The 25,892-nt window shown below is 42.2% G+C and overlaps 1 protein-coding gene and 1 long non-coding RNA gene across 3 annotated transcripts; one reads left to right on the forward strand and one right to left on the reverse strand.

Annotated features, from left to right (window-relative positions):
- Positions 1 to 5,617: 5,617 nt before the first annotated feature.
- On the reverse strand, positions 5,618 to 25,679 carry fggy (FGGY carbohydrate kinase domain containing). Its single transcript, XM_039674894.2, has 16 exons — positions 25,504 to 25,679; positions 14,510 to 14,701; positions 14,322 to 14,433; positions 14,105 to 14,256; positions 13,932 to 14,020; positions 12,034 to 12,149; positions 11,827 to 11,955; positions 10,295 to 10,398; positions 10,101 to 10,208; positions 8,202 to 8,263; positions 7,982 to 8,132; positions 6,815 to 6,889; positions 6,608 to 6,728; positions 6,176 to 6,270; positions 6,050 to 6,111; positions 5,618 to 5,933 (listed from the first exon to the last, which is right to left on the reverse strand). Exons 2-16 carry the CDS (start codon positions 14,687 to 14,689, stop codon positions 5,819 to 5,821), a joined length of 1,671 nt encoding a protein of 556 aa, XP_039530828.2. The 5' UTR covers positions 14,690 to 14,701; positions 25,504 to 25,679; the 3' UTR covers positions 5,618 to 5,818.
- LOC148971937 (uncharacterized) lies at positions 20,031 to 22,433 on the forward strand. 2 transcript variants are annotated; one of them, XR_016146755.1, is made up of 4 exons: positions 20,031 to 20,225; positions 20,519 to 20,682; positions 20,787 to 20,891; positions 21,817 to 22,433. It is a non-coding gene; the product is annotated as an uncharacterized LOC148971937 (long non-coding RNA). The 2 variants fall into 2 exon arrangements; XR_016146754.1 differs by lacking the exon at positions 21,817 to 22,433 and having other exon boundaries at positions 20,787 to 21,641.
- Positions 25,680 to 25,892: the final 213 nt, after the last annotated feature.

Below are 25,892 nucleotides of genomic sequence, written 5' to 3' on the forward strand. Positions count from 1 at the left end.
CGCGTGGGCTTTCAGCTCTTATGTTGAACTTGACCGAGTTCACAATGCCACAATGCCACATGAACACTGCCCAGCCACCTTGAAATGGAAATACACACGATTAGCTTGACCATTAACCTAGCTTTCTTCAGGTACACGTACAGACACATAGTGACAGGTTTACAATAATTCAATATTTTCTTATGTCATTACATAAATATGTACTACATATATGTAGGACACTTACCAGACGCTCCCCAAACTTTTTGAAAAACTTTGTTATAAGTGCTCCTTGTTTTCATCTCCTCCCTCAAACGGAGGAGAAGATCCATTTTGGAGCCCTTTGAGTCAACGCCACATTCTTTAACAAGTTTCCTCAAGGCATCAACCTGTGTAAAAGTAGATGCAACAACGGCCATTAATTAAAAAGCAGGATACATCACCATAATCTTCTTTGCACTTTTAGCATTTAGTAAATAGCCTAATCTGGAGCAGTTTCAAAAACATCCAGCAAAGTAGATATCCATTAAAGTAATGTGCTAAATGTGTATAAATAAATACTGGACTCTACGATCGGTGGAAGTTGTCGAGCATCCTTAATCCTTCACCGGAAATACCGCCGTGCATAGAGCCCATTATGCCATTCCAGACTCTGTCTACGAAGCAAAGTGAAGTAGCAGAGTCTGGTATTACCAGGCTACACTCCAGCACACAGAATCGCAAATATATGGCACAAGTCCAACTACAAATGCACATTGCTGCATGGTGACTTTGTAGTGTGGAGTCCCACTGAGATGTTTATTCAGCGCATTCAGTTTGATGAAGTGTTCTTCATTGAGACTTAGAGTAGAACAATTTATTAAAACTAGGATTTCGCCAGAACTTTTGGGGAAATATTACACAGTGTCACGTCCAGTGGTTTCCCCAACCTCAGAGCAACAGCCCCAGTCAGGGTGCTATATACCAGCTGTAGAGCCAGTCAATGTAGTAATCTGTACATCTAAACAGTGCAAAAGAGGGCGCTTTCAAAAGTGTGGAAAGTTTTGAATGCAGGAACATTCAGAATAAATGAAGTTAGTTCAGATGCCCTGTAGCGTTCACACGCGCACACACACACACACAACCCAGTACGGTAGACTGTTAGTCCTGGAGAATAAGTGCTCCAGGTTGTATTAGTTCATTCTCTGACAGGACACACGCACGCACATTAGGACTAGGCAATATATTGATTTTATATAGACATTGATATATGAGGCTAGATATCGTCTTACATTCTGGGTATCGTGATATGACACACGTTGTCTTTTCCTGGTTTTAAAGGCTGCATTACAGTGAAGTGATGTAATTTTCTGGACTTATTTACTGTTTTATAATTTGCCATGGTATCATCATCAAAACTGTCATTGTGTAAATATTTTGTGAAAGCACCAAAAGTGAACCCTTCTATATCGACATTGATGTTTGATTTTCTCCATATCACCCAGCTCTAACGCACACTGACCGTATCAAGTTCTCTGTGCCCACACAGTCTCATCCCAAGACGTCATATAACTGACGTTTTGGGACGTCTTTTGACCATACGTCAATATTCGCCTTTTTAGGGCCCCCTTAAACGTCGGTAGATGAGGTTATGGGATCCTAACTCTACCCCATACCTAAACCTAACCCTAAACCTAACCCGTCACCTAACTGACGTTAAAGGTAAAGCGTCAGTTGTATGACGGCCCGGGATCGCCATCTACCGACGTTTAAGGGGGGCCTAAAAAGGCGGATATTGACGTATGGTCAAAAGACGTCCCAAGACGTCAGTTATATGACTTTTTGGGATGAGACTGTGTTGTCTGTGCGTGATTCACAGAAGTTATTTAGCTTTTTTGATTTGTATAGTTATTTTTGTTGTGGATGTTCCTCCTATTGGCTTTCAGCTGGTTTTGGAGTGGCCTGTGTTGTCTGCCAAAGTGAAATACTATCTTGAAAATATATATATTTATCATAATTCCATATCCTGCTAAATGAATTAATAAGCAGTGAGTTTTACTGGTCTTATTCTTCTGTTTTTAAGAAGTTGATAAATCAAATATTTATACTGTATCAGCCTTAAAAACTCTCCAGTGTGTCTTATTGTCACATCAAAACATAGACTTTGATGTATGGTTTGACACAATTCATAGAGTTATGGAACAACAGGAGGGAAAAGATTACGGAGGGCACAGCACACTTTCACCATCTAGTTCAGAGGTGTGAGTCCATCTGGGGTTGAGTAGCACAGTGTATTGGCATAGTTCCTTGCAAAATGGTGTATTTATTTTGTTCAGGGCCAATAACTCTCTCCGTATGGATGCGCATGTAACCCCTCCACCCGGGTCCCACTCGACCCGCTTCGAGCGGGCCTAGAACCCGGGTCTCTGGCATGAGAGTCGGGCGCTCTAACAAGGAGGCTAAAGACTGCAGCCTCTAGAGCGCCTATTGAGATCAGGGGAGTGAGGTTTACTCGCACAGCAACTACTAATTGGCCTCCGTGACACGCACTCCCCGCGATAACTTAACTTCAGCTGGGAGAAGCTATTGTTTTTCTTTAGTAAATGCCGGTATCTTGAGTCGAGCATTAACAAGACCCAAAGAGTCTGCCAGATTAACCCCCCTGTCTGCAACCACAACATCTCCTGGGGACAATAACTCAAGAAATCCTCTGTGCTCAGTCACATGCTTGTCACTTGTCCTCCCGCCCCAACCTTTCGAAACAAAGCTGATGACCTCTTGTTGAGTTATGGAGATGCGGTATTTAACTGTTGTGGTGAGCAGGACGGCCGAGGGACGTGAGAGAAAGTCGCGAGGCCGGTGGTGCGATTGCTAATGAGCAGCACCTGCGAAGCACACCGGTCTCGCATCTCTCACGAAGGAGCGGAGCCATAAAGGGGGAGCGACGGAGTGGATGATCGAGAGAGGAACAGACCTGCTTTTATTTGTATTTTATATTTTATTTGGTAAGCCAGCAGTCGTCCGTGAGGGGCTGCTGGCCGGTATTTATGTTTTATTTTGGGTAGCCAGCAGTCGTCCGCGAGGGGCTGCTGGCAGGTAATTTGTTTGTTTATTTTATTTAAATAAAGTTTTATTTTATTATTATTATCCGGTTCCTGCCTCCTTCTTTCCTGAACTTTGTTACACTGGTGCCGAAACCCGGGAAGAGGGAGGAACGCGCTGTCCGAGGGTCCTCGCCGCTGGGGGGAATCCGCGGTGCCATCGAGCATGGTGCGTGAGTCGCCGCGGCTCGCCGTGGGCCGGAGCCTGCTGCCGTCCGCCGCAGAAGGGGAGGAGCAGGGAGCGGGGGACTCGCGGCCATGGACGCTCGAGGCGGGGCGCTGGGATGAGTTGCCGGTGGGACGCCCGAGCTCGCCGCCGACCGCCTGGAAAATGGAGGGGCGGCTGCCGTTCGGGAGGGAGAGGAGGAGTCACCGCCGCTTGCCGTGGGCCGGAGCCTGCTGCCATCCGCCAGTGAAGGGGAGGAGCAGGGAGCGGGGGACTCCTGCCGTCTGCCCAAGTCACCCGAGGAGCCGTCGCCGTCCACCGGGGGCGGGGGAGCGTCGAGGCGTTCACCGAGGGCCATCCAGCGTCGCCGCCGGGCACCGCGGAGGAGATCGCCCAGCTGGTGAGGGACAAGATGGCAGCGCGTTGTGGGAGCCGGACCAATTTTTATTTTATTTTTTCCTCTCTCCCCTCTCTCGTGTCCGTCGCTCCTCGTGCTTCCGTCTCCGTCTCCCTCGGCTCGTCGATCCATACCCCCTAGGGATCGCCGCCGCCGGGGGGGAGTAGGCACAGTCTCGGGTGTACCCCCCGGCCTGTGAGGGGTGATGGGTGTATGTGGTGAGCAGGACGGCCAAGGGACGTGAGAGAAAGTCGCGAGGCCGGTGGTGCGATTGTTAATGAGCAGCACCTGTGAAGCACACCGGTCTCGCATCTCTCACGAAGGAGCGGAGCCATAAAGGGGGAGCGACGGAGTGGATGATCGAGAGAGGAACAGGCCTGCTTATTTGTATTTTATATTTTATTTGGTAAGCCAGCAGTCGTCCGTGAGGGGCTGCTGGCCGGTATTTATGTTTTATTTTGGGTAGCCAGCAGTCGTCCGCGAGGGGCTGCTGGCAGGTAATTTGTTTGTTTATTTTATTTAAATAAAGTTTTATTTTATTATTATTATCCGGTTCCTGCCTCCTTCTTCCCTGAACTTTGTTACAACTGTGTTATACACTGAGAATATATTTGTGCTCTTGCACTCATTTCCTTTAGTCTTTCGATAAATATTTTAAAACAATCGATAATACAGGTACAATTTTCAAAGCCGTTTCTATAACACATTGGGAGACTACAAGGATCTGATCTCTGCTTGGCCACTTTTTGATATTACACAGCCTGCTATTCATTACATTCATTGTGTTGTCGATGGACGAGTCTGGCCCGAACCCTGAGGCATTCCGCAGACTGATCTCATGAAGTAGCGTGTGTATGACACGCCAATTCGTATTTCGATTTTTGGCGTGCTATCAAGACGCATAATTGCTTTTCAGCGTGTTTATGAATGCCGTTGACTTAACGTTATATAAATATATGACTTACCTCAACCCCGTCCCTAAACCCAACCGTCACTGGGGTTAATGGCATTTGTAACTGTTCCCTTACCATCCTAGGAAAGAAAAAGATATGACTTACCTCAACCCCATCCCTAAACTTAACCGTCACTGGGGTTAATGGCATTTATGACTGGAGATTTGACGTCGTGTACAGACACGCGGAATGACGTGGACGTTAATGGCGTAGACATACACGCTGATAGCTCAAAATGCATAGAGATAACACGCCACTTGACTCGAAAGTGGCGTAAATGTTTACGCAAAAGTCATGATGTCATGTTGCATTCCGTGACCTGCGCAGCACCACAGATCTAGCACTGCGCGCTACAAAGGCTTAGGCATGGCTAACCTCATCATGCTTGAGCGCCACCTCTGGCTGAACCTCACAGACATCCAGGAGGTGGCAGAACAGTGTTTCTCGACTCCTATCTCCAGCACCGGTCTCTTTGGCCTGGCGGAGAAAGGGTTTTCTGAGAGGTTTATGAGACACTTTCTGCCTAAACGCTTTGAGCCGCCAAAAGAGCACGCCGCCTCCACAGCCAGCAAAACCAGCGCCTCGGGTCTCCCAGCCCCGCCCTGCGGCTGATACCCAAAGTCGCTCAAGGTCAGCTAAGGGCTACCCACTGCTCCGGTGCCAGGGCCCCTGACCCCGCATTGTGTTGGACCCTGAGCCGCCGAAGCCCTCCTAGCTGTGGGAGGAAAGAGAGAGGGTCTGAGTCTAGCGCTAGCCGTATCGCCCTCAAAAAGAGCTTGTATGAAACTCACAGCTCCCTGTTCAGCTCACACGGCTGGAGTTTTTCAATGGGCCTGTTGCGCTGCACGCGCCCCTACAAACACTGAAATAAAGCACAAAAAGAGTATGTTTGAAACACACAACACCCGGGTAATCAGTACACATTCATTAGGCACACAAGACAAGGAACTTGTCCTTCCGGCCCTTAGGAGGTCTGTGCTGCCACTGCACACACACACACACACACACACACACACACAAAATAATAAATCTTGCAAAATAGTTTTTTTTTAAAGCCTTTTATTGCTCAGAAATGCATATTTCAACACTGATTCCAGTTATGGTCGAACACTCATTTATAAAGTGGTTTTATCTGGTGATATTTTCCTGCTACATTTGTGTAAAAGGCTGAACACTTATAATGTTCAGTTAAAGGACAGATGAATGAACATCTAGTGTTTTTGGTCATTTGAAGCAGACTCTTCTAAGGTTTAATCTGGTCGTCTGTTTGTGAAACTCCATCATCCTCCATCAGCGCCACACACTCCTTCTGATGATCATAAAGACGCAGAAACACAGCGTACTTCCTTCTGTAAAAGCTTCATAGAAACCAATAATCATTAATTACAAGAGACATGAAACCTGATCAATGACTATTAAATCTCTGCTACATGTGGATTTATGCTTTATTACAAGAAACATCATTGAATGGCACCTTTCTAGAGCAGGGTTTGGCCTGACGACATGCCCGATTCTGCTCATCTTCATCATTGCTTCCTGAGAAGAGAGACAGAGTGTTCCTCAGGGTCTCTCTCTGTGTGTGTGTGTGTGTGTGTGGTACCTGTATGGAGCCACAGTCAGATGAAGCACAGGCTCCGATCACAGCGGCTCCCAGCAGAACGGCCTCTGGCTCGGCCGACAGGACCACCGGCAGCCCTGAAACACACACACACACACACACAGGTTGCTCAGGTGTGTGAGACGCTGCAGGATCTTCATCATCAAATTTGTTTGGGTGATTTGAGTGGATGTATGGAGTCAGTTTCTCCTCATGAGATTCACATTAAATCATCATGAACATTTCCTGAGATCGGAACAGATGTGTGTGTGTGTGTCACTTCATAAAAGATGCCCATTAAATTACAGCTTTCACATTTACGTGAGCTTAGAAACCATGTATAATATGTGTTGATTTTGTTGCATGTGGTCATGAATTGTTCTGTGGAAATCTTTAAGGTTATAACAGTGTGTATGTGTGTGAGTGAGCACTGACCCGTCGTGTTGGCGTGTGTCTGTACGAACAGAGCGTTCTTGCTCAGCCCCCCGCACAGGAAGAGGGTTGTGATGTCATATCCTGCCTCTCTCATGGCATCTATGATGTGTCTGGTGCCGAGCTTCATACAACGGAGACACAAAATCACATTAACACTGTAAAGCTGAACACTAAGTTAGTGTGTGTGTGTGTGTGTGTGTGTCTTACAGCGATGGCCTGAAGAGTTGCTAGATACAGCAGAGCTAAATCATCCAGCGACTGTGATAAAGTGAGTCCCACAACCTGCACAAACCAGCAGTGACATCATCAAACAACTCTCCACCACTGCAAACATTAGTTATAAAAGCTAAAACTATCACATGTGTATTTTTTTTAATGGTTTAAAATAAGAAATTATATTCAGTGTAAAAAAAATCTTTCTTTCTAGAACGTAAAGAAAAAAAGTACTTTCTAGGGCCATTAACATTAAAAAAAAGGAAAAAAAGGGGAAAAAAGGGGGAAAAAAGCCCAAAAATATAATTAAAAAAGATGTCATTATTATAAATGTTCATTTGGAGTTCATTCTCAATATTCTCATTCTAGCAACACCCTTGCAACTGCCTACCAACTACACTAACTACCCAAGCAACTGTCTAGCAACACCCTAGCAACCACCCACAACAGCCGAGCAACTGCCTGGTGACAAACATTGCGACAGCAAGCACCACTCACATATTCTGCAGAAAATTATTGAATTAAAACTGGAACATAATGTATAAATACTAAAATGTAACTATAAATCTTATGTTTTTATATTATATACAGGGGTTGGACAATGAAACTGAAACACTGGCCAATGTTGGAGGTTTCACATCTATATGCCTGGCGGCCAATCTTCAGAGTGAAGCACGGGTGGATCAGTGATGGTTTGAGCTCCAATATCATGACAATCCTGATTGTATTTGATGGACACGACACTGCCGAGGACTACCAAACCCTTCTGGAGGATCATGAGCACCTGATGCTCAAACCATGTATCAGCATGATCATGCACCAACACACACAGCAAGACTTGTGCCAGAAGGGTTTGATGAAGATGAAAGTGACGTTGAACATCTCCCATGGTCTGACAGTCACCAGATCTGAATATTATTGAGGTGTTTTGGAGTCCACCAGCATCATATAGTGACCAGGACACTGTTCTGGAAGAGGAACGGCTCATAATCCCTCTGGTCACTGTGAAGGACTTCTATCTGTCAATTGGTGCTGTATTTGGATGCAAAATGAGGCCCTCACCATTCTAACAAATTATTGTGTTGTAAAACCAGGTGTTTCAGTTTCATTGTCCAACCCCTGTATTTTCATCAGCACTGTAACAAGCACAGCGTTCCTCACCGATCCCCGAGACGTGTGGTCGGCCAGAGGAGAGCGGTTGCCGTGGAAATCAGGCCAGATGTGCAGGCCGGCCGTCAGCTGCTCCAGCTGTGCTGCGTCTCCAGACATGTGCTGCAGATGGAGGTTCAGGCAGGAGTAAACGTGTTTCCCACTGCAGAGAAAAGCCCAGCGATCAGACTGAGTGAAATCAGAGAGACGCATCAGAGCGACTGACGCTCACCTCTTCTCCGCCTGCTCTTTCAGCTGCCTGGAAGCGGCATGTCCGTTCACCACATGGTCCACCTGAAAGCACATGACATCGCTCCAATTAAGATATTCATACATTTCCACGTAAATCATCTGTATATATAGCCTATAATGAATTTATTGTAACGTTTGTCACAATGTCCTGTAGTACAGTGATGACTGTCTGGAACCAAGCAACCAAACTACCAACCAACCAGCCAAACAACAACTAATCAATCAACTAGACCAACCAACCAACCAAACAATAAGAAAAAACAACTAATCAATCAACTAGACCGAACAATCAGACCAATCAACCAAACAACTAATTTAAAATATCAATCAAACAACCAAGAAAACAACCAACCCATAAACCAAACAACCAACTAATCAACCAAGTAAAAAAAACAACAACAGTCAACCAAACAACCAATAAAAACAATAACCAATCAACCAACCAAATCAACCAAGAAAACAACCAACCAACTATTCAACCAATCAACTAAACTAACCAATAAAAACACCAATCAATCACTTAATCAACCAATAAACCCAAGAAAAACAATCAATAAACCCAAAAAACAAAAACAGCCAACCAATCAATCAAATCAACCAACCAACCCAAGAAAAAACAACAACCAATCAACCAACCAACCAATAAACCAATAAAAACAACAACCGTACCATACCACTTTTTCGGTACCCTACCGTTGGGGTACCTGCGTTTGTGCGTTGGCACAGTAGTACTGTACCTAAAGGGTGGAGCTAGACTCACTGAAGAATTTTTATTGGTTGACAGCGAATTGTCACTTGCGCATGCTAGAAGGGGAAATATTTTTTAATATACAGTTGAAATATAATACTACTGTTATTTTGTCACGAATTGTCGTTTTAAGAGTTTGTCAGGCAAGAATGTTGTTGTTTAAAGCTCAAATATGTGGTTTATTTATAAAAATTTTGTCCAAGTTGTGAGATCCATTCCAGGCGATTACTGGGCGCTCGGCACTCGTGTACCCCGCCTGGAACAGCCTTTCCTCGGCTAGTCGTTCTGATGTTTAACTCTGAAGTCTCTGTAGTGGTTAAATATGAGATATAATTCGTCTTCTGTAGACCTAACGGGCGATCTTTGGTCTCGTGAATCTTTAATTTGTTCCCTGGCCAATCATTTTGTCTGAGGACTAAGTGTAGTTTCGTAACTTTATATATTTAGGCTATTTAACTTTACTGTTGTAACGTTAGACTAGAGCACTGACTTTGTGTGTTTGACTGAATTGCTTGCTTCATTTCTTATTGTATAGCTTCTTGTTTACCTATACTTTTATAATGGCTATTATTGATAAAACTGAAATTTAACAAAAAGAGATAGGGTTGAGTTTTGTCATTTTTAATTTCATTACAGTGCATGAGGATGATCACAGTAATGTTGTTTACTGCAACACTTCTTGTTCAGTACGAATGCACATATTGCCTATGCCATATTTATATGTTTAATATTTTTTTAATTAAAACGAAAAGAGTGTTTTATATTTGGTTTTGTTATAGGCTAACGTTATGCATGCAATCAATATAACCAATACGTAATGTTGCCCGAACCCATTTGTGTGGCTATAATGTTTAAGATTTTTTTTAGATATGGGAATGAGTATTGTGTCTTCACTAAATGCTATGGGGGAAAACTCCTTTTTGTCCGATTTGTTGAAGCCTTTTATTCAATAACAGTGATTTGTTCATTCCACTGCGCCATATCTTGCATTTTTAACCACACAAATGTGTTCTGTGTGAATGGTCTCTTGTTTTTCAATTATGCTTTCAATATTGAATGAAATCTATATGTATTTTGTCCAGTGAATTCTGGGATTTCCTTCCATATTAAAGATAGATGTGATTGACTCACCAGTCGTCCCGTGGCACTCTGACCTCCCTCATTAAGCCACAGTCCCGGCAGCATGGCGGACAGATACGGGCCCCAGACCCCGGGGACGAACAGCGGCTGTGTGCTCACCTGAGGGATACAAACACACGCTGACATCAGCAGTCACACTGTCTGAACACACACACACACACACACGTACAGGAACTAAAGCTCACAGCCATGTGACATGAGGACGTCCCACATATGACAGCCATACGGGACGTGACCGGTTGCTCTTCACAGGGCAGCTGGTGTCCCCTTACATCGGCCCCGATGACCCCTACAACAAGACAATGAAATTACAGAAAATATAACGCACTACTAGATACATTTAATCTCACGATACTTACCCAGCTGATTAATCACAGTACAGTAACACAATTTTGTATTTTTTTCCACAAATTTGTTTTATAATATGCAAATGAGTCACTATCTAATTAAATACGCACTCTTATTCATATATTTCCAGCCAAGAAACATGAACACTGGATTAAGCCAGATTCATAATTTTTTTTTAATTTTATTGACATATTACTGTTTTTTTTTTCCAGCGGGGATTATTGATTTTTCTTTTATCACTCCATAAATCAGAAAATGCAGTCAACAGACAGAAACAAATACATTTTCATCATGTTTTTAGCAGTTGTATAAATGTGGTGAATGATATATGAACAAACTTTCATATAGATATGAATAAAACTGTAAAATTTTGCTGCTGAAGTGGAGATTTCTGACTCGAACTCGCCACCTTTATCTATTAGTGTCTGTCTGTAGATTTCAATCTTTAAAGTGCAATAAAATAAACTTGTTTTCTTTCCACTAGTCTCAAAGAAGACATGCTATGGAAGCAAAATAGAGCTCAAACTGACCAGTGGATGAACAACCCTGGTTTTGCCTGTGAAATCTTGCACTAGTTTACATGTTTTGCCTGTTCATTTATTGTCATATATCTATCTGAAGGCTAGCGGGTCATGACAGTTATAACAGGAACACTGGCATGAAACCAAGAAGAGGCAGACTAAACATCAGGGCCATTAGGAGCACAAACACACACACACACACTCCTGTGTTAAGCCCCATTACGCTTTTTAGGGTATTTCCTTTAATGTAGTGTGTAATAATGATGTTTGTGAATGTGAAAGATCTGCAGAGTTTCAAGGATCAAAGTTCCGATAAATTGAGTTTTTGTCTCCAAAAAGAAAGCGATTCTGAACCGAAACAAGTCGTCAGTAATTTCAGTCTCACTTTCATATAGTAAAACCCATGCCATAGTTACTGTTCGTATCACTGTGTATCGGTTTCAGCCCAAACACAGCAGTCTGTCCCATCTGCCCAATCAGAGCAGAGCAGCTCTCAGAGAGGCGGGGTTTAGAGAGACTGAATCCTTGATCCGACACTGAGAGAAAAGAGCTGATGCTGCAGTGGAAATTATGAGGAAAAAAGTGTTCCTGCTTATTCATGTTGGTTCAGCTGACAGTATCAACATCTGAGAACAAGACGCACATCACCTAGTTACGCTCACATTATGCAGATTTGATATAAAGACCTGATCTGTTTAGGAGTGAAGCGGGTTGTCGAAGGTCAAACACTCAAACAGAAGTTTAACGCAGTGTAAATGCACTCATTATGACACAGTTTTCACTTAATTTCAAAGAGCCGTGGATGAGCGTGCGCCGCATTAGCACTCAGCTGGCATGGTGTATCATACCTAACCCTCCTGCGTGTGCGTCTATGAGTGAAGCGGCCACAGCCGTTCCCGGTCTCAGGCCCAGATCTGCAGCCGCCTCTGCGGTCAGTCCTTGTCCTACAGGAGTCCCAGGACAACACGTCTGCTCACCTGGACACACACACACACACTATCAGTCAACACGACCGGCTAAACACACACAGGCACCTGAGCTTTACTCTCTCCCACCGATTTTACAGTAGCTGTTCTCCATCAGGTCTTCCAGGCCGATGGCGGTCCAGAAGGTGTCGTCCCAGCCTTCGGACGGAGAATACGTCCACTTACAGACCAGAGTACAGAGAGACCTGCATCAGGAGAGCAAGAGATGCTGTGTGGATCACCGACATAACACTCTTTATGTCTCGCTCTAAAGGGGTCAAGATATCAAACATATGTTTGTTCGGAGCATTTGACTGCAGATTGTTTTGTAAACGAGGCACAGTGTAATGGAGAGTTTTGCTGACAGATGAAGACTGAATTTGATCTGACAGCAGCTGCATTGCTTAGACATATTCAAATATTTTATAAAAATCTGCTTTAAGGCCCTTTCACACCGGACGCGTAACGGAAAAGCGAAACGAAAAAGCGAATAGTTCGCGTGAGAATAGTTCGCGTCAAAACCATTCACATCAGCCGCGACGCGAATTTGCAACGTTCAGAGCTTCAACATTCCAAAACATTCGCGCCGAGGAAAGCAGACCTGATTTTCATCAGAAAACGTAGGCTACTCTATACTTATTATTATAGCCTACTAGGTGAATAAATATAGATTTTATATTAGATGTCTTTTTGCAGTGATGTTAAAGGATTAGTTCACTTTTGAAAAAACTTTTCCTGATAATTTACTCACCCCCATGTCATCCAAGATGTCCATGTCTTTCTTTCCTCAGTCGAAAAGAAATTTAGGTTTTTGATGAAAACATTCCAGGATTAATAACAGTTTCAGATGCAGCTTCAAATGTCTTTAAACGACACCAGACGATGAATAAGGGTCTTATCATGCGAAACGATCGGTTATTTCAAAGCTTATTCCAAAAATGTAACTTTTCTAAGGACAAATGCTAGCCTTGTAATATATTGTGAGGCGCGTTTGCAACGTCACGTAATACGTAATTACGTTCAAAAGGTCACGGGTGACGTAGCCAGAAGTACAGAATCAAAATCGTCCGACATCGTTGTTTTACCTTTTAATTCCTTTTTTGTAAACGGTGTTAGAGCTAGTTTTCACGTTCAACCTATGCGTTCAACTTGTAAACACTCTGACTCTGTACTTCCGGCTACGTCGCCCGTGACCTTTTGAAGGTAATTACGTACTACGTGACGTTTCAAACGCGCCTCACAGAATGGAGAAAGGCTAGCATTTGTCCTTAGAAAAGTTGCATTTTTGGAATAAGCATTGAAATAACCGATCGTTTCGCATGATAAGACCCTTATACATCATCTGGTGTCGTTTAAAGACATTTGAAGCTGCATCTGAAACTGTTATTAACACTATCTTTTGGACCTGAACCATCCGGTTCCCATTGAAGTCCATTATATGGAGAAAAATCCTGGAATGTTTTCATCAAAAACCTTAATTTCTTTTCGACTGAGGAAAGAAAGACATGGACATCTTGGATGACATGGGGGTGAGTAAATTATCAGCAAAAGACACACAAGCAATCAGAAGATCCGTCATTGCTGCGGTCACGTCACATTTGTTTCCTTGTATATGATTGGATAAAGCCTTTTCTGTCGCCGCAGCAGTAAAAAAAAAAAAAAAATCGACCTTGAAGCGAAAAAAATAAAATTCGTTTTTTCACCGCAGCAGATTCGCGTCCGGTGTGGAAGCACTCATTACACAAACAGCTGATCAAAAAATAAAACCATCGCGCGAATTATTCGCGCGTCAAAATCGCGTTCAGTGTGAAAGGGCCTTTAAAGATTTGACTTGGCTAAAGTGGTTGAAGAGATGGATCTGATTTAAAGAAGTAATTTCATGTATAATACTATAGTCATCAGCGGTTTTGTAGATCTACGGCCCTAAAGGTGTTTTATCACCGAATGAATGTCGTCTATGAAACAGTTGTGCGGATCCTGCATCTCACCTGCATAAGGACCCCGTAGCTTTCCAGGACAGGAAGTCAGGAAGGTCAAAGAAATGTGCCGCTTCTTTCCAACAGGTTTCCTGCAGATTCTAAGCGCAGAAGAAGAAACAAGCGTCTGAAACACAAGTGTTTTTAGTCCTCTCGGTCTTACTCAGGATCCCAGCGTTCCTCACCTCTTTGAGCCACAGTAGTTTGGGCGGCTGCATTTCGGGCGACATCACCCCGCCGACCCCCCGAAGCACTCTGTGTTTGGTGTCTGTGATCCGAGCGGCTTGTTCTGCGGCCCGGTGGTCCATCCACATCACCACGTTCCTCTCCCGGACGCCTGCAAGTAACACTGGGTCAGAGTGCCGGCTCTCGCTCTCGGGACGAGTGATCAACACGCCTCACCTGTGTGATTAACAGCCACGGGCTGGAAGTGCCGATCCAGAACCACCAGTGAGCAGGTAGCATCAAACCCAAGCCCTCGAACACACGTCACGTCAATGTCCTGAGTCACTCTCTGGAAACACACGCAAACAGCCCGTTTGACCAACACAACACCAACAGAGTCCCTGCCGGAGAGATAGTCGCCTCACCTTCACTGTCTGGCAGCACTTGCTCCAGATATCAGCTGACGACTGCTCATAATGCTCCGCATCCGGCTCCCAGATGACAATGGGCTCCTCTGCTGTGTGCTTGACCTGACCGTCCGGAGTGACCAGAGCCGCTCGCACACTGGCAGTGCCCACGTCAACCGCCACATAATACCTGCTCATCTCACTGGACACCTGCGGAAACACCCACAGACACGTGGAAGAGCACCCTTGGATTTGGATAACAGATTTGACAAACGTTCCAGTGCACATTTATGTTTGCACTTTGGAGAACATCAAATTAATCTATTACCACATGGTTTTTGCAGCGGTGATCAATGTCGCAATGCAATCAGACATAGTTGTTGATCTCATGGTCGCAATGGCCAATCAGTGGTGTTTTTTCAGAATCCACTCACAGCTCAGTGTAGAGTTATGCAGGCGTGCGAAACCTCACATTTACAAACAAAGTGTACACGTGTAGGCGTAAGTAATACAAGTTCCCACTGTAGTCACAGTATTTTCACAGTAGTCAGGCCACTGTTCTTTTCAAGATTTAATCACCTGATAGGACAGACTGATCTCATGAAGTAGCGTGTGTATGACACGCCAACACACCAATTCGTATTGCCATTTTTGGTGTGCTATCAACATGCATAATCGCTTTTAAGCGTGTTTATGAACGCCGTTGACTTAACGTTATTACTGTATGACCTACCCCAACCCCGTCCCTAAACCTACCCGTCACTGGGGTTAATAGCGTTTATGAGTCTTCCCCTACCATCCTAGAAAAAAAAATCACTCCCCAGATGTAGATCTACATTTTGCTTCGTTTCGCTCGGACATTTAACGGTGTGTACATATACGTGGAATCACTCTGACATTAATGGCGTAGACATACCAAGCCACTTGACTTGAAAGTGGTGTGTATGTTTATGCAAAAGTCATGGTGCCATGTTGGACAGGGGGGGGGGGGGTCCGCTTGGCATTCGATGGAGGTGAACGGCATCGGAAGAGCGAATCCCGTCAGCGGCCGGGCGAGCATTCGAGACTCTGTCATCCTGACCGACAGGCCGCGTGCATTAACTGACGGGAGCCTGCAACTCACAGCATCAACGGGAAAGCCCTTCCAGCGGCCAAGACTCCAACCTCCCGACCGATAGGCCAGGAGCGTCAGACGGATGAGCTCCATCGGGCAATCGAAAAGTGTGCAATGAATTAAACTGCCTGACCAGGAAGGCTCACAATCATCCGATTCGACAGGAGCCTACGGCTACAAGCATCGGACGGTTGGGCTCTGCCAGAGGCCGGACAGGCGTGCAAGATTTCAGACCTACAACCGACAGGGCCCGTAGCATCTGACGGTGTTGCTCTTAGAGTTGACGTACATGGATAGGATGGAGGGTTAAGGACAGACGTCTGAACTTGCACCGCTAGAAAGGCATCCTCACACTAGGGTCTGCATTTGGTGCTGTCGGCCACAGATGAGGGACAGGGTTAGCAGTTTTGGAAAAAGACAGCAGTGACGTATAGGCCTGCGGGCACTTGCAGAGGCATCCTCAGACTAGGGTCTGCGTCCAAAATCACATACTATGTGAGTAGGTACTATATTTAAAAAAGAACGTACTTCACGACCGTTAAAAAAGTACATTCTATATAGTATGAATACGGGTAGTATGAATGAGTCCGGACGTACTACTTGCGCCATATGTTGTTGTTGTGTGACATACGCTATCGCAACAGTGAGAAACTTTAAAGATCCCATTCCAGTGACTGCACCAACTTCGCGCTATTTTTAGTTCTGCTTCTGTTTTCATCTGCGTTTTACGTTCTGCTTCTGTTTTCATCTGCGTTTTTACGTCATCCGAGCAGACAATCAAGAGGAGGCGTCGGTCAGCTGCTCGCAGATCACGCCTTTTGTGGAATTTCTCAAATTACATTTATTTACCTAATAAGTTTTACCTAATAAAACACAGACACAACCCCATGAACAATGACAGATGTTGATTTTTGGCAATGAAAAAGCCATTTATTTGCTTGTGATATTACCATCGATAAATAAACATAAATTAATCAATAGAGATACGCATGTGTGTCTGTGTTTATCTTCTGACGTTACAGCCGCGTCTCCGCCATTTTCAAATATAACGACAACAACTCCTCTCCCGTAGCATCATGGGATAGTAAAGTGTCCATCGTATGCGCACTTCACAATCTCGCCAGAAGTAGTAGGTCATCTGGGTACTTTTCGCCTACTGTTTTTCCAATTCTATGATTTCAGACATACTACTCTGTTCGCATACTGTTTTTCGCATACTATATAGTAGGGAAGTATTTGGACGCAGCTTAGGGTTTTCTGCTAGAGCTGGAGACCACAGATACGGGAAAGGGTTAGAGACTGGTAGAGTTCGGGAAGTTGAGAGAAAGCAAACGTCGACAGGCACTGTGCTATAAAGTGCAGCGCAAGAAAGGTTGCACCGCATTGTAAGGATGAGCATGGTAAAGTTGAGATTCAATTTTCATTGTTTCATTGTTAAACAATGCATTAGGTAAAGGCAGAAACAGCAAGCTCATTCAAGTAAATAATACATTTTGTTAAATGATTACAATTCATTGAAAACTTTAGCGTTGGTGCTTTTTTATATGAGTGTAAAAAAAGTCAACAAGCTGAAAAAATAAACAATGTTTACAATTAATGTAATGTTGTTAAAACGGATTTAATTTGTTTATTTTCATAAAATTATCAAAAAAAAGTATCGTTCAGGAACCGGTATCGATGTATCAGTGTTTTAGTATTGATGTCAAGGTATCGGTATCAAAATTCTTTTAACTCTGCCCAGCCCTATGCTGGTGGAGGCGAGGGGAGACCTAGTGGTGGCAGATTGCGGCAGAGGATCAGGGAAGAGAAAGAATTCGTTATCAGATCTGCTTTATACACCTCCTGATGTTAAAGGGCACCATTATGGAAAATTCACTTTTACATGGTGTTTGAACATAAATGTGTTTTGGCAGTGTGTGAGCAAAACCACCCTAGAATGATAAAAATCCACCCATTGGTTTTTTTACAATCTCAATAAATCATATTCACTGTGTCAGAACGAGCTGTTCTAAGATTCAGCTCTTTGTGACGTAGAAAGTGAGACAGGGGTTTGATTGACAGTGTGGTTGTGGCATAGACCCCGCCCTCGGTGATTTGTACATCCTCCACTGTTTCAACGACAGCCGGTAATATCTCTTGGAAACGTAAACGTTCTCTCGTGGGTTAATCCTGTTGTTGTGGCTTAAAAGTTCATCCTCAACTGTGGATCGTCATCTACTGTTTGCGATCCACCGTCACATCCAGTAACAGTAAGTGTATTTTATGATTTTTGAGCAAATAGTCTTTTCAGTGAATGTCAGCCAATTCAACAAAAATGCATCTAAAGTTGTTGTCGTCGTAGGATGTCTGTGTAGGCTATATAATTTAAACCTTGTTTGTATAGTGTGTAACCACACGTTTATAAAGATAAATATTGTATTAAAAACTGCATATATGTTGTTGTTCTGTAAGTTAGCCATCTTCTCACGTTTGCCACAGAAGCACCTGTATGACAAGTAAACATGACGCAACAGGTCCCTCGCATAAATGTAATTTCGCTTGTACGTACGTAGCAAACTTTATCACAGAATGTGTATGTAGTTACAAAATATTGCGCCAGCTTCAGTGTTTGTGTGTGTCTGTGTGTGTGTGTTGCACATCCGGATGCGATTACAACGCTAAAGTACATAAATGTATCAAATAACCATACCGAGACGTACTGGTCCATTCTCATTTGCGTTTATTCTGCCGGAGTCTCTTCGTGCTATTTATATATTCCGATTCAAACGTACGCTGAATGACATTCAAAACAGCGGTTTCTCTCACTCTCTCAGTACCGACTGCCATAGGTATCAAGTTACGCCCTCATCCAAAGGCAGGGCGGGAATATGCAGCTCATTTGCATTTAAGGTCGTATACCCCCATAACAGCTCATTTTTAAGCAGGCCCCAAAATGACATTTTCAAATGGTTATAATAAATTAGCTGTGGGGTATTTTGAGCTGAAACTTCACAAATACATTCTGGGGACACCTGAGACCAACATATCTTGTAAAAAGGGGCATAATAGGTGCCCTTTAATTGAGTTTATATTGAGCTCCTCCCATGACAGTTAGGTTAATCATCTGAACGTGCCATAATCCCCACTCCACTTATGTACCTAGAGTCTCACTAAACAGGTTGAATGGTTATGCATTGTAAATAAACAATTTGTATTGTATATTGTATTGTATCTAATTTGTCCTCCGAAGAGGGAGGGTGGTGGCGGGCCAATAAAAAAAAAAAACCGGAAAGTTCTTCTCTCAAACTTTCTTAATAAAACATTAGCGAGTGAAAATCAAGGCTAAAATCATGCAGTGTGAACTCGGTATAAGGCCTTGTGATGTATTCATGTTTATATCAACCCGGTCTCATCCCAAATCGTCATATAACTGACGTTTTGGGACGTCTTTTGACCATACGTCAATATTCGCCTTTTTAGGGCCCCCTTAAACGTCGGTAGATGAGGTTATGGGATCCTAACTCTACCCCATACCTAAACTTAACCCTAAACCTAACCCGTCACCTAACTGACGTTAAAGGTAAAGCGTCAGTTGTATGACGGCCCGGGATCGCCATCTACCGACGTTTAAGGGGGCCCTAAAAAGGCGGATATTGACATATGGTCAAAATACGTCCCAAAACGTCAGTTATATGACGATTTGGGATGAGACTGTGTTATTTATATCGATACTGTGCTTCTTTTGTGCTGTTCACTTTTACACTGTTGCTAAAAAAGTTACTTTGCACACTCAGTCCTGCAAAGATGAGAGAAAATTCACCTGCCAGAGGAATTACACAATAACTTTATCATTTATTTTTCTGTTTGCATCATCTCAGTCCGTTTCCTGTACAGAACCTGTCTAGTGTTGCAAATGTGTGGTCAACACAACATGAACGAATCACTCTCTGAGACAACTCGGTGTTCCCCAGCCATATTCGTTTACAATGAAAAAATCGTTCATGACTGACCCATCACTTACGGTTCAGTGTGAAGGAGAAACTTTTGGAAAATGTGGACAGAGAGCATTTTTAAATGTATCCGGATTAATGTAGACGTAGCCTAAGGGGTTTATTGTGCATTGTTGGCAGCTTCATTGAACTGTTTTGATAAACTGACAGAGCGATAACATTAGTGATTGTAAAGTGAACAGTCTTGGCTCGTTTTCGAAGCTTCAGCCGAGATATAATCCATTCAATAACACTATTGTATTTCCGACGCCTATTGCATGCTGTATCGTTTCAGAAGAGACCTCTACACATAAATACTGGATTTATATGACGTTAATTCGTACCAAAATATTTTTAAAGGCGCTCTATGCGGTTTTTAGCGGCCTCTAGTGGTGATGTTTCAGAATGCAACAAGAGCGCTCGATCTCAAGACCGCTCACTACCGGCCACACGGAGTAACCCCAGAGTGCACTCTGGACGACGGGGTGGGGCGACACTTTTGGGTGGAGCGACACGTGTCGCCCTGCCCCTATTTTCCTGTTCCCGCCTTTGCCATTTTCCTCCGACCCCCTAGGGGGCAGTTTGCGATAAAAGGCAACGGTGGCAGCATTAACGAACGAACGACACTCCACGTTGATTGCGATTCCAAATGGTGAGTAAAAATGGTTGTGTAGTTTTATATAAACATATTTAAAAATGTACCATGATGTTCGTGAATCAAATCTGGAATAGTTTCCTTCTGAAAGAATGTCATGAATAAAGAATCTTGAAGAACTTTGAGAGCTCTGTTATACAATAGCAATATGTTTAGTTTTTTTTTAAAGCTATGTTTATTTATGTTAATTATGTTTGTTTTAAATCGAGAGCAATAAATTACTTTATTGTTAAAGTTTGAATGAATTAATAATTTCTCATTTTTTTTATGAATAATTGTTGATTGTGTAGTGGGTCTGAGCGTACAGCACGAGCAAGCACCTGCAGCTCGGTAGCACAGAGGTTTGGAGCTAAATCCTGCAGTAGAGAGAACCCTGCATTGAAAGTGGAGATGTTTTGTCATATAGCAAAAAGACAAGATCCCACATCGACAACTTCCGCTTCTTCAAACAGAGGTTAGACTTCTTGACAAAAACAGAGTATCACATATTTGTTTGGCATAATCCTCTCCATGTAGAGTAATCTGTTCTATCTGGTAATATCTTTATTGCTTTATAAGGATCTCTTCCAAACACGAAGACCAAAAACCAAATGGATAATAGGAACAAGCCAGCAGTTACACCTGAATCTGAACTTAAGTGTGGAAATGTCAAGAGTTCTACAGGTAACCGACTTGTAAACTTGTACCTCTTAGGGTTGCAGTGGTATGAGATTTTCACAGTACAAAAGCAGTTTCAGAAATTATCGTGGTTTAATGGTATATGGTCCTGCTCAATCAAATGTGAGAGTCATTTTTAAATATATTATGTTTTTAAAAATAGTTTGCCATTGGATCATTTTTTACTCCTACTCCAATAACAATAAATATTATTACTTAATTATTTCTGTAAGTCCTTTTACTTTAGTACAGCTTTTGAATATTCTGCCCACCTCTGCTGTCACACCACAGTGATTTTCAAAACTGCATTTACTGTTTGAATTGTGTGATAAAAGTAACATAATTTGAGACTTTTTTGCTTTATTTTTGACTAGATACAAAGCTCATCACATTTTACATCCGTAAACTGTGGATGGAAGGGATGCAATAAATAGTGTTTAGTTGGGCAACTACTGAAAATAGCATAGGCTAAAACATTGATCTCGGGATTTAAGATTCATATATCGAGCAATAGTACATTACAGTACTGTAAATAATCAAATGTGTGAGATATAACTCTTTTAAGCATGAAACTGTCATACTGCTGCAACCCTACTATAATATACTGTATAAAAGTTAGTATGCACAGTGATCTTAAAACATTAGTCACATTAAAGTGCAGTAGTAAAGACTGAACTTTAAACATGTTGTTACATACTGATGGTAGGTTAAATTTTAATTGTTATTGTAGTTAATTATTGTAAGTTATACCCTGCTCATTTTCTTTACACTTTGTGAATTGTAACAGTACACTCTGTACATGGCTTTGGGGCTCTGATTTGATTTTACAGAGTTATGTCATTACCTCATTACATATTTCACGTTAAATAAACAGACATGCATAATTGTTGATTATTATTATTATTATTATTATTATTTAAAAAAAATTCAGGATGACATGCCCCTGATCAGGAGGTGGTGGTGTGCTCTCATACTGGACAACTTCACTCTGCAAATGCATGTAGCTGTTTGCATGTTCCTACATTAAACTTTAGTTTATGTACTACATCTACCAATGTACATGCCTACCTCTTGTCATTTGTTTTTCTTGGCACTCAACCTTACAAAAGGCAATGTCTTCGGAGAGATTCAGGTCATTTATTGTGCACATACATTCATTAAGCAATTTCTTTGAATAGTTTTATGGTAAAACTTCCATTTGTTGGTGAAACAATAGAGTTATTTGTCATTGTTCAAGACAGGCATGTTAAGGGAGGGCTTTAGTGAAGCGCTGCAGAGCTTCTGTCCTAACGGTGGAAACACAGTGTGATTTTGTGCTTGGTGCTACAGGTCCAAGGCTATTAACACCGCCCGACCCTTGAAAGCCCTGGCTCACACTGGCCCGACAGTGGGGAAAGCGGCTAATGTGTGTTGGAGCGATATTTATTTTAATATTATCGTTATAAGAGAATATTAATCTATTTATTATTTTATTCAGAGCATGCAGTTATGACAACAATATATCAGGTTTGTCTGAACCAAGGTTTATATTTTTTTCAACAACATTTATATACATGTATAAATAACATTCTGCATATTTGATGCTTTCACTGGTATGCAGATGGTTTAGGGATGTGGTCACAAATGAAATTTTCCAGAAAGCAGCACACTTTGTCTGGCTGAACAGTAAGATGTTTTTTTCTGTTCAATGCACATTTCTTGGATTGAAATTTGTGCTATGTGACATTTAAATTTGAATCTCCACACTTATATCTTTTCTGTATTTTGTCTTTACATTTTAAGGTGTGGTCAACTGGAAAAAAAAATTTCCGGACTACTGTGATGAGTTCCGCCGAATCTACAGCTTCAGGGAATGCTCAGAATGCTTGGAGCTTTTCAAGTCCTATCCACCAGGGTACAGGGGAAGAGGAAAACGAGGGGAACTGCTGGGCTTTTACTCCGAAGATCTTTGTACAGGATTTTGCTCGCAGGACTGTTTTTTTGCTGCAGGAAATGAATTTCTGTAAAACTCAAAACTTGTAGATGGGAATTGAGAGATGAACTGGTTTTGATGTAGTAATTGATGCAACTAAAAGTTAAACTTAAAGGTCAAACTTGAAAAATTAGAATATTGTGCAAAAGTTCATGTTCAGTAATTAAAAAAATTAAAAGGTGAAACTTAATATATTTAGTATAAATAACTATACATGCATATGGCATGATTATATATACTTTTCAGTTATATATACTTTTCAGAGGGCTTGCATTTTGGTGTTCATCAAAATTATAACTTTTGCACGATATAAATTTTTTTCGAGTTTCACCTGTATAGTGTTCTATTGAAAAGCTATGGCAAAAACATAGGTTTCACTAATTGTGCATATGCTAAAGTACCTTGGTTCTTTAAGGTTTGCATAAATTACATTCTGCTGATGTATAAGTGCAGTTTGGAGTCTATAATAAAGAAAAAGTGACAAAGTCTTTGTTTTGTTGTGTTCTTAAGAGCATGTATAGATACTCCCTTATAAGTTTATTATAGTACAACAGTAGTTATTGATTACATTTATGTAAACGCACAAATACTATAATTACCATAGTTAATTTGTGATCACCATGGCTTTTTGGAGCTATGATCAGTGAAGTTTAACAGCCGTATGTAGTTTAAAAAAAAAATGTTCGTAGGATCTTACGGAAACTCGTGGTTACTATCAGGTGAGACTGGTGACATGTCCGCTACAGTTTGCTCTCTCTCTCTCTCTCTCTCTCTCTCTCTATCTATCAACCTATCTATAGAGAGAGAGAGAGAGAGAGAGCGAGATGTCATTAACTTACAAAAAAACAGTGAGTAATGCAGAGGTAACGGACCATCTAAAGCTGTTGAGGGAGTGATTGTGAATTAGACCATTATTTCTATTCTCTTTGTATTTCTACTTCAATGGGATATTGTGGAATCGCATTTAATGGCCGCAAAATCAACAAGTTTATTCGTCTGTTGTGTTCTTCCGCATTCCCAGCCGGCCAAAAGCGTCACACTTCTCTGCACCAATAATCTGTAATAGCGTCACACTTCTCTGCACCAATAAGATCATCTTTATTATAAACCAATAAACGTTAAGGTGGGCGGGGCGACACGTGTCGCTCCGCCCAAAAGTGTCGCCCCGCCCCATCGTCCAGAGTGCACTCTGGGGTACTACGCCACACGGAGACTTTCAACGCAACGGCGAAATCATCACACAACATGCTGGAAACTAATGTAAACTCCCACTTAATAGCCTAATTTTATCAGCTTGACGTTGAACTAATGCTCTGTGCTCGTCCATGAGAATGTTACAATAAACTGCATTTAGCCGACGTGATGTTATATAGCATAAGCCATTTCGCTAACTATTCGTGTGTCTTTCACAATCAGCAATGTCAACATAGGTGAATGTATAATATGATAACGAAAACGGTTAGTGAACTAAACTGAACAGTTTCAGTGTATCAGTAAGATCGTAGGAAGTGACATTACTGTACTGAACGTGTCTGGAAATGTGTATAAACAATATGATAGTTGTGGATGAGTGACGTTAGTCAGTAGATCTAGTAAATAAAATAAGTTACATCCTAAAGCACCTACTTTTTGTTATCCTGGAATATTCTTTTGTATTTATGTCATGTTTCATGTAGTTTACCTTGCTATTTCACTAGTGTTTACTATGTTGATCCGCATTTTCCGCGTTCGTCCGGAGTCGATCAGATTCACGTTTTGCCTGACGAGCTTTTTTTTTTTTTATATATATTTATGTGGAGTTTGTGTTGGAGTCTGTGTTGTGCTGGAGGCAGGACGTTTTGGGGGGTTATCAGACTCCATCTCGTTAGCTGATGTGCCGTTGGTCGTGGTTGACTCATGGTTGACTGTAAGGATAGAGAGGCTCAGGAGCGCGCATGCACGTCACATCTGATGGATTTCGCAGGAAATCTGACCCAGAGACTTCACATATAAATATGAATATTGGCCTTCAGAGGTGATAGCAAAACCCGAAAAGTGGATCATTGCAATGTGTGATTACAACCCCTTGAACACAGGCAATAAAAAAAGGATTCATTTTATAAAATAAGTTACATATAGGACCTTTAAATTATATTCAAATATGGGTAAGTTATGACTTGTAAATAACAGGAATGTAACAGAATCAAAATCTCACTCGGTGTAAAGTCCACGGTACGATATTATTGCGATAAAACTTGAAAAAGGTGACATATGTGTTTATTAAATGATGTACAACTTGTAAAAATGTAATTTCTTGTCCTCTTTTATTATTCCTTTAATCATAACTGTTGCTTAGAAGTATGAGGTAACAGGGAGAGACACACACTTACACACACACACACACACACACACACACACAGAGAGAGAGAGAGAGAGAGAGAGAGAGAGAGAGAGAGAGAGAGAGAGAGAGACGCACGCACACACACACACACGGGTTAATATTTGGGTAAACTCATTACTGTCATAGTTAATCTCACTCTCATTACTGCATGATAAAACGAATGAAGTGTGCTATTTCCTTAATGCAGAAATATCTTCATTTTCGTTCGCAACTACTGTGTTTGTTTACATCGGTAGAATGACTGTAAGTCTCTGTGAAACTCTTACCCTGCTTCGCGAGCGTCTGGAGGAATAAACGCGTTCCTCTCGTTCACTTCTGCAGGACTTGAGGAATAAACAGATTTACTCTCGTTCACTTCTGCAGGACTTCAGTCAGAGTTGAAGCGACTGAACAGAGAAAAACATTCTCATTGTACTTTGGATTTTCGCTTACGGGGCTCGAGCGCGACCAAAAAGTACGACCGCAATAACATTCGTATCGTGATCATTATGGGATGGTTAGATAAAACCCTTACAGAAATCCAGAAGGACAGTGCTGGGATCATGCAGAAATCCTGCAAGATAATGAAAATCCTACAGGACAGGGTATATTGCTGCATGAGTCCTGTAGGATACTGTCCTGCAGGATTGATAACATTTGATTTTATTGTTCACAT

The sequence above is a fragment of the Pimephales promelas genome, chromosome 16 (assembly GCF_988280905.1).
Source record: "Pimephales promelas chromosome 16, fPimPro1.hap1.1, whole genome shotgun sequence".
Taxonomy (NCBI): Eukaryota; Metazoa; Chordata; class Actinopteri; order Cypriniformes; family Leuciscidae; genus Pimephales; species Pimephales promelas.

Excerpts from the sequence above, each read along its gene's own strand:
- fggy (XM_039674894.2), bottom strand. The coding sequence starts at position 14,689 with ATGAGCAGGTATTATGTGGCGGTTGACGTGGGCACTGCCAGTGTGCGA. Across the intron at positions 10,209-10,294 it reads CGTCCTCATGTCACATGGCT|GTGAGCACACAGCCGCTGTT; the intron begins GTGAGCTTTAGT and ends TGTATCCCTCAG. Across the intron at positions 8,264-10,100 it reads AGAGTGCCACGGGACGACTG|GTGGACCATGTGGTGAACGG; the intron begins GTGAGTCAATCA and ends ATGTGCTTTCAG.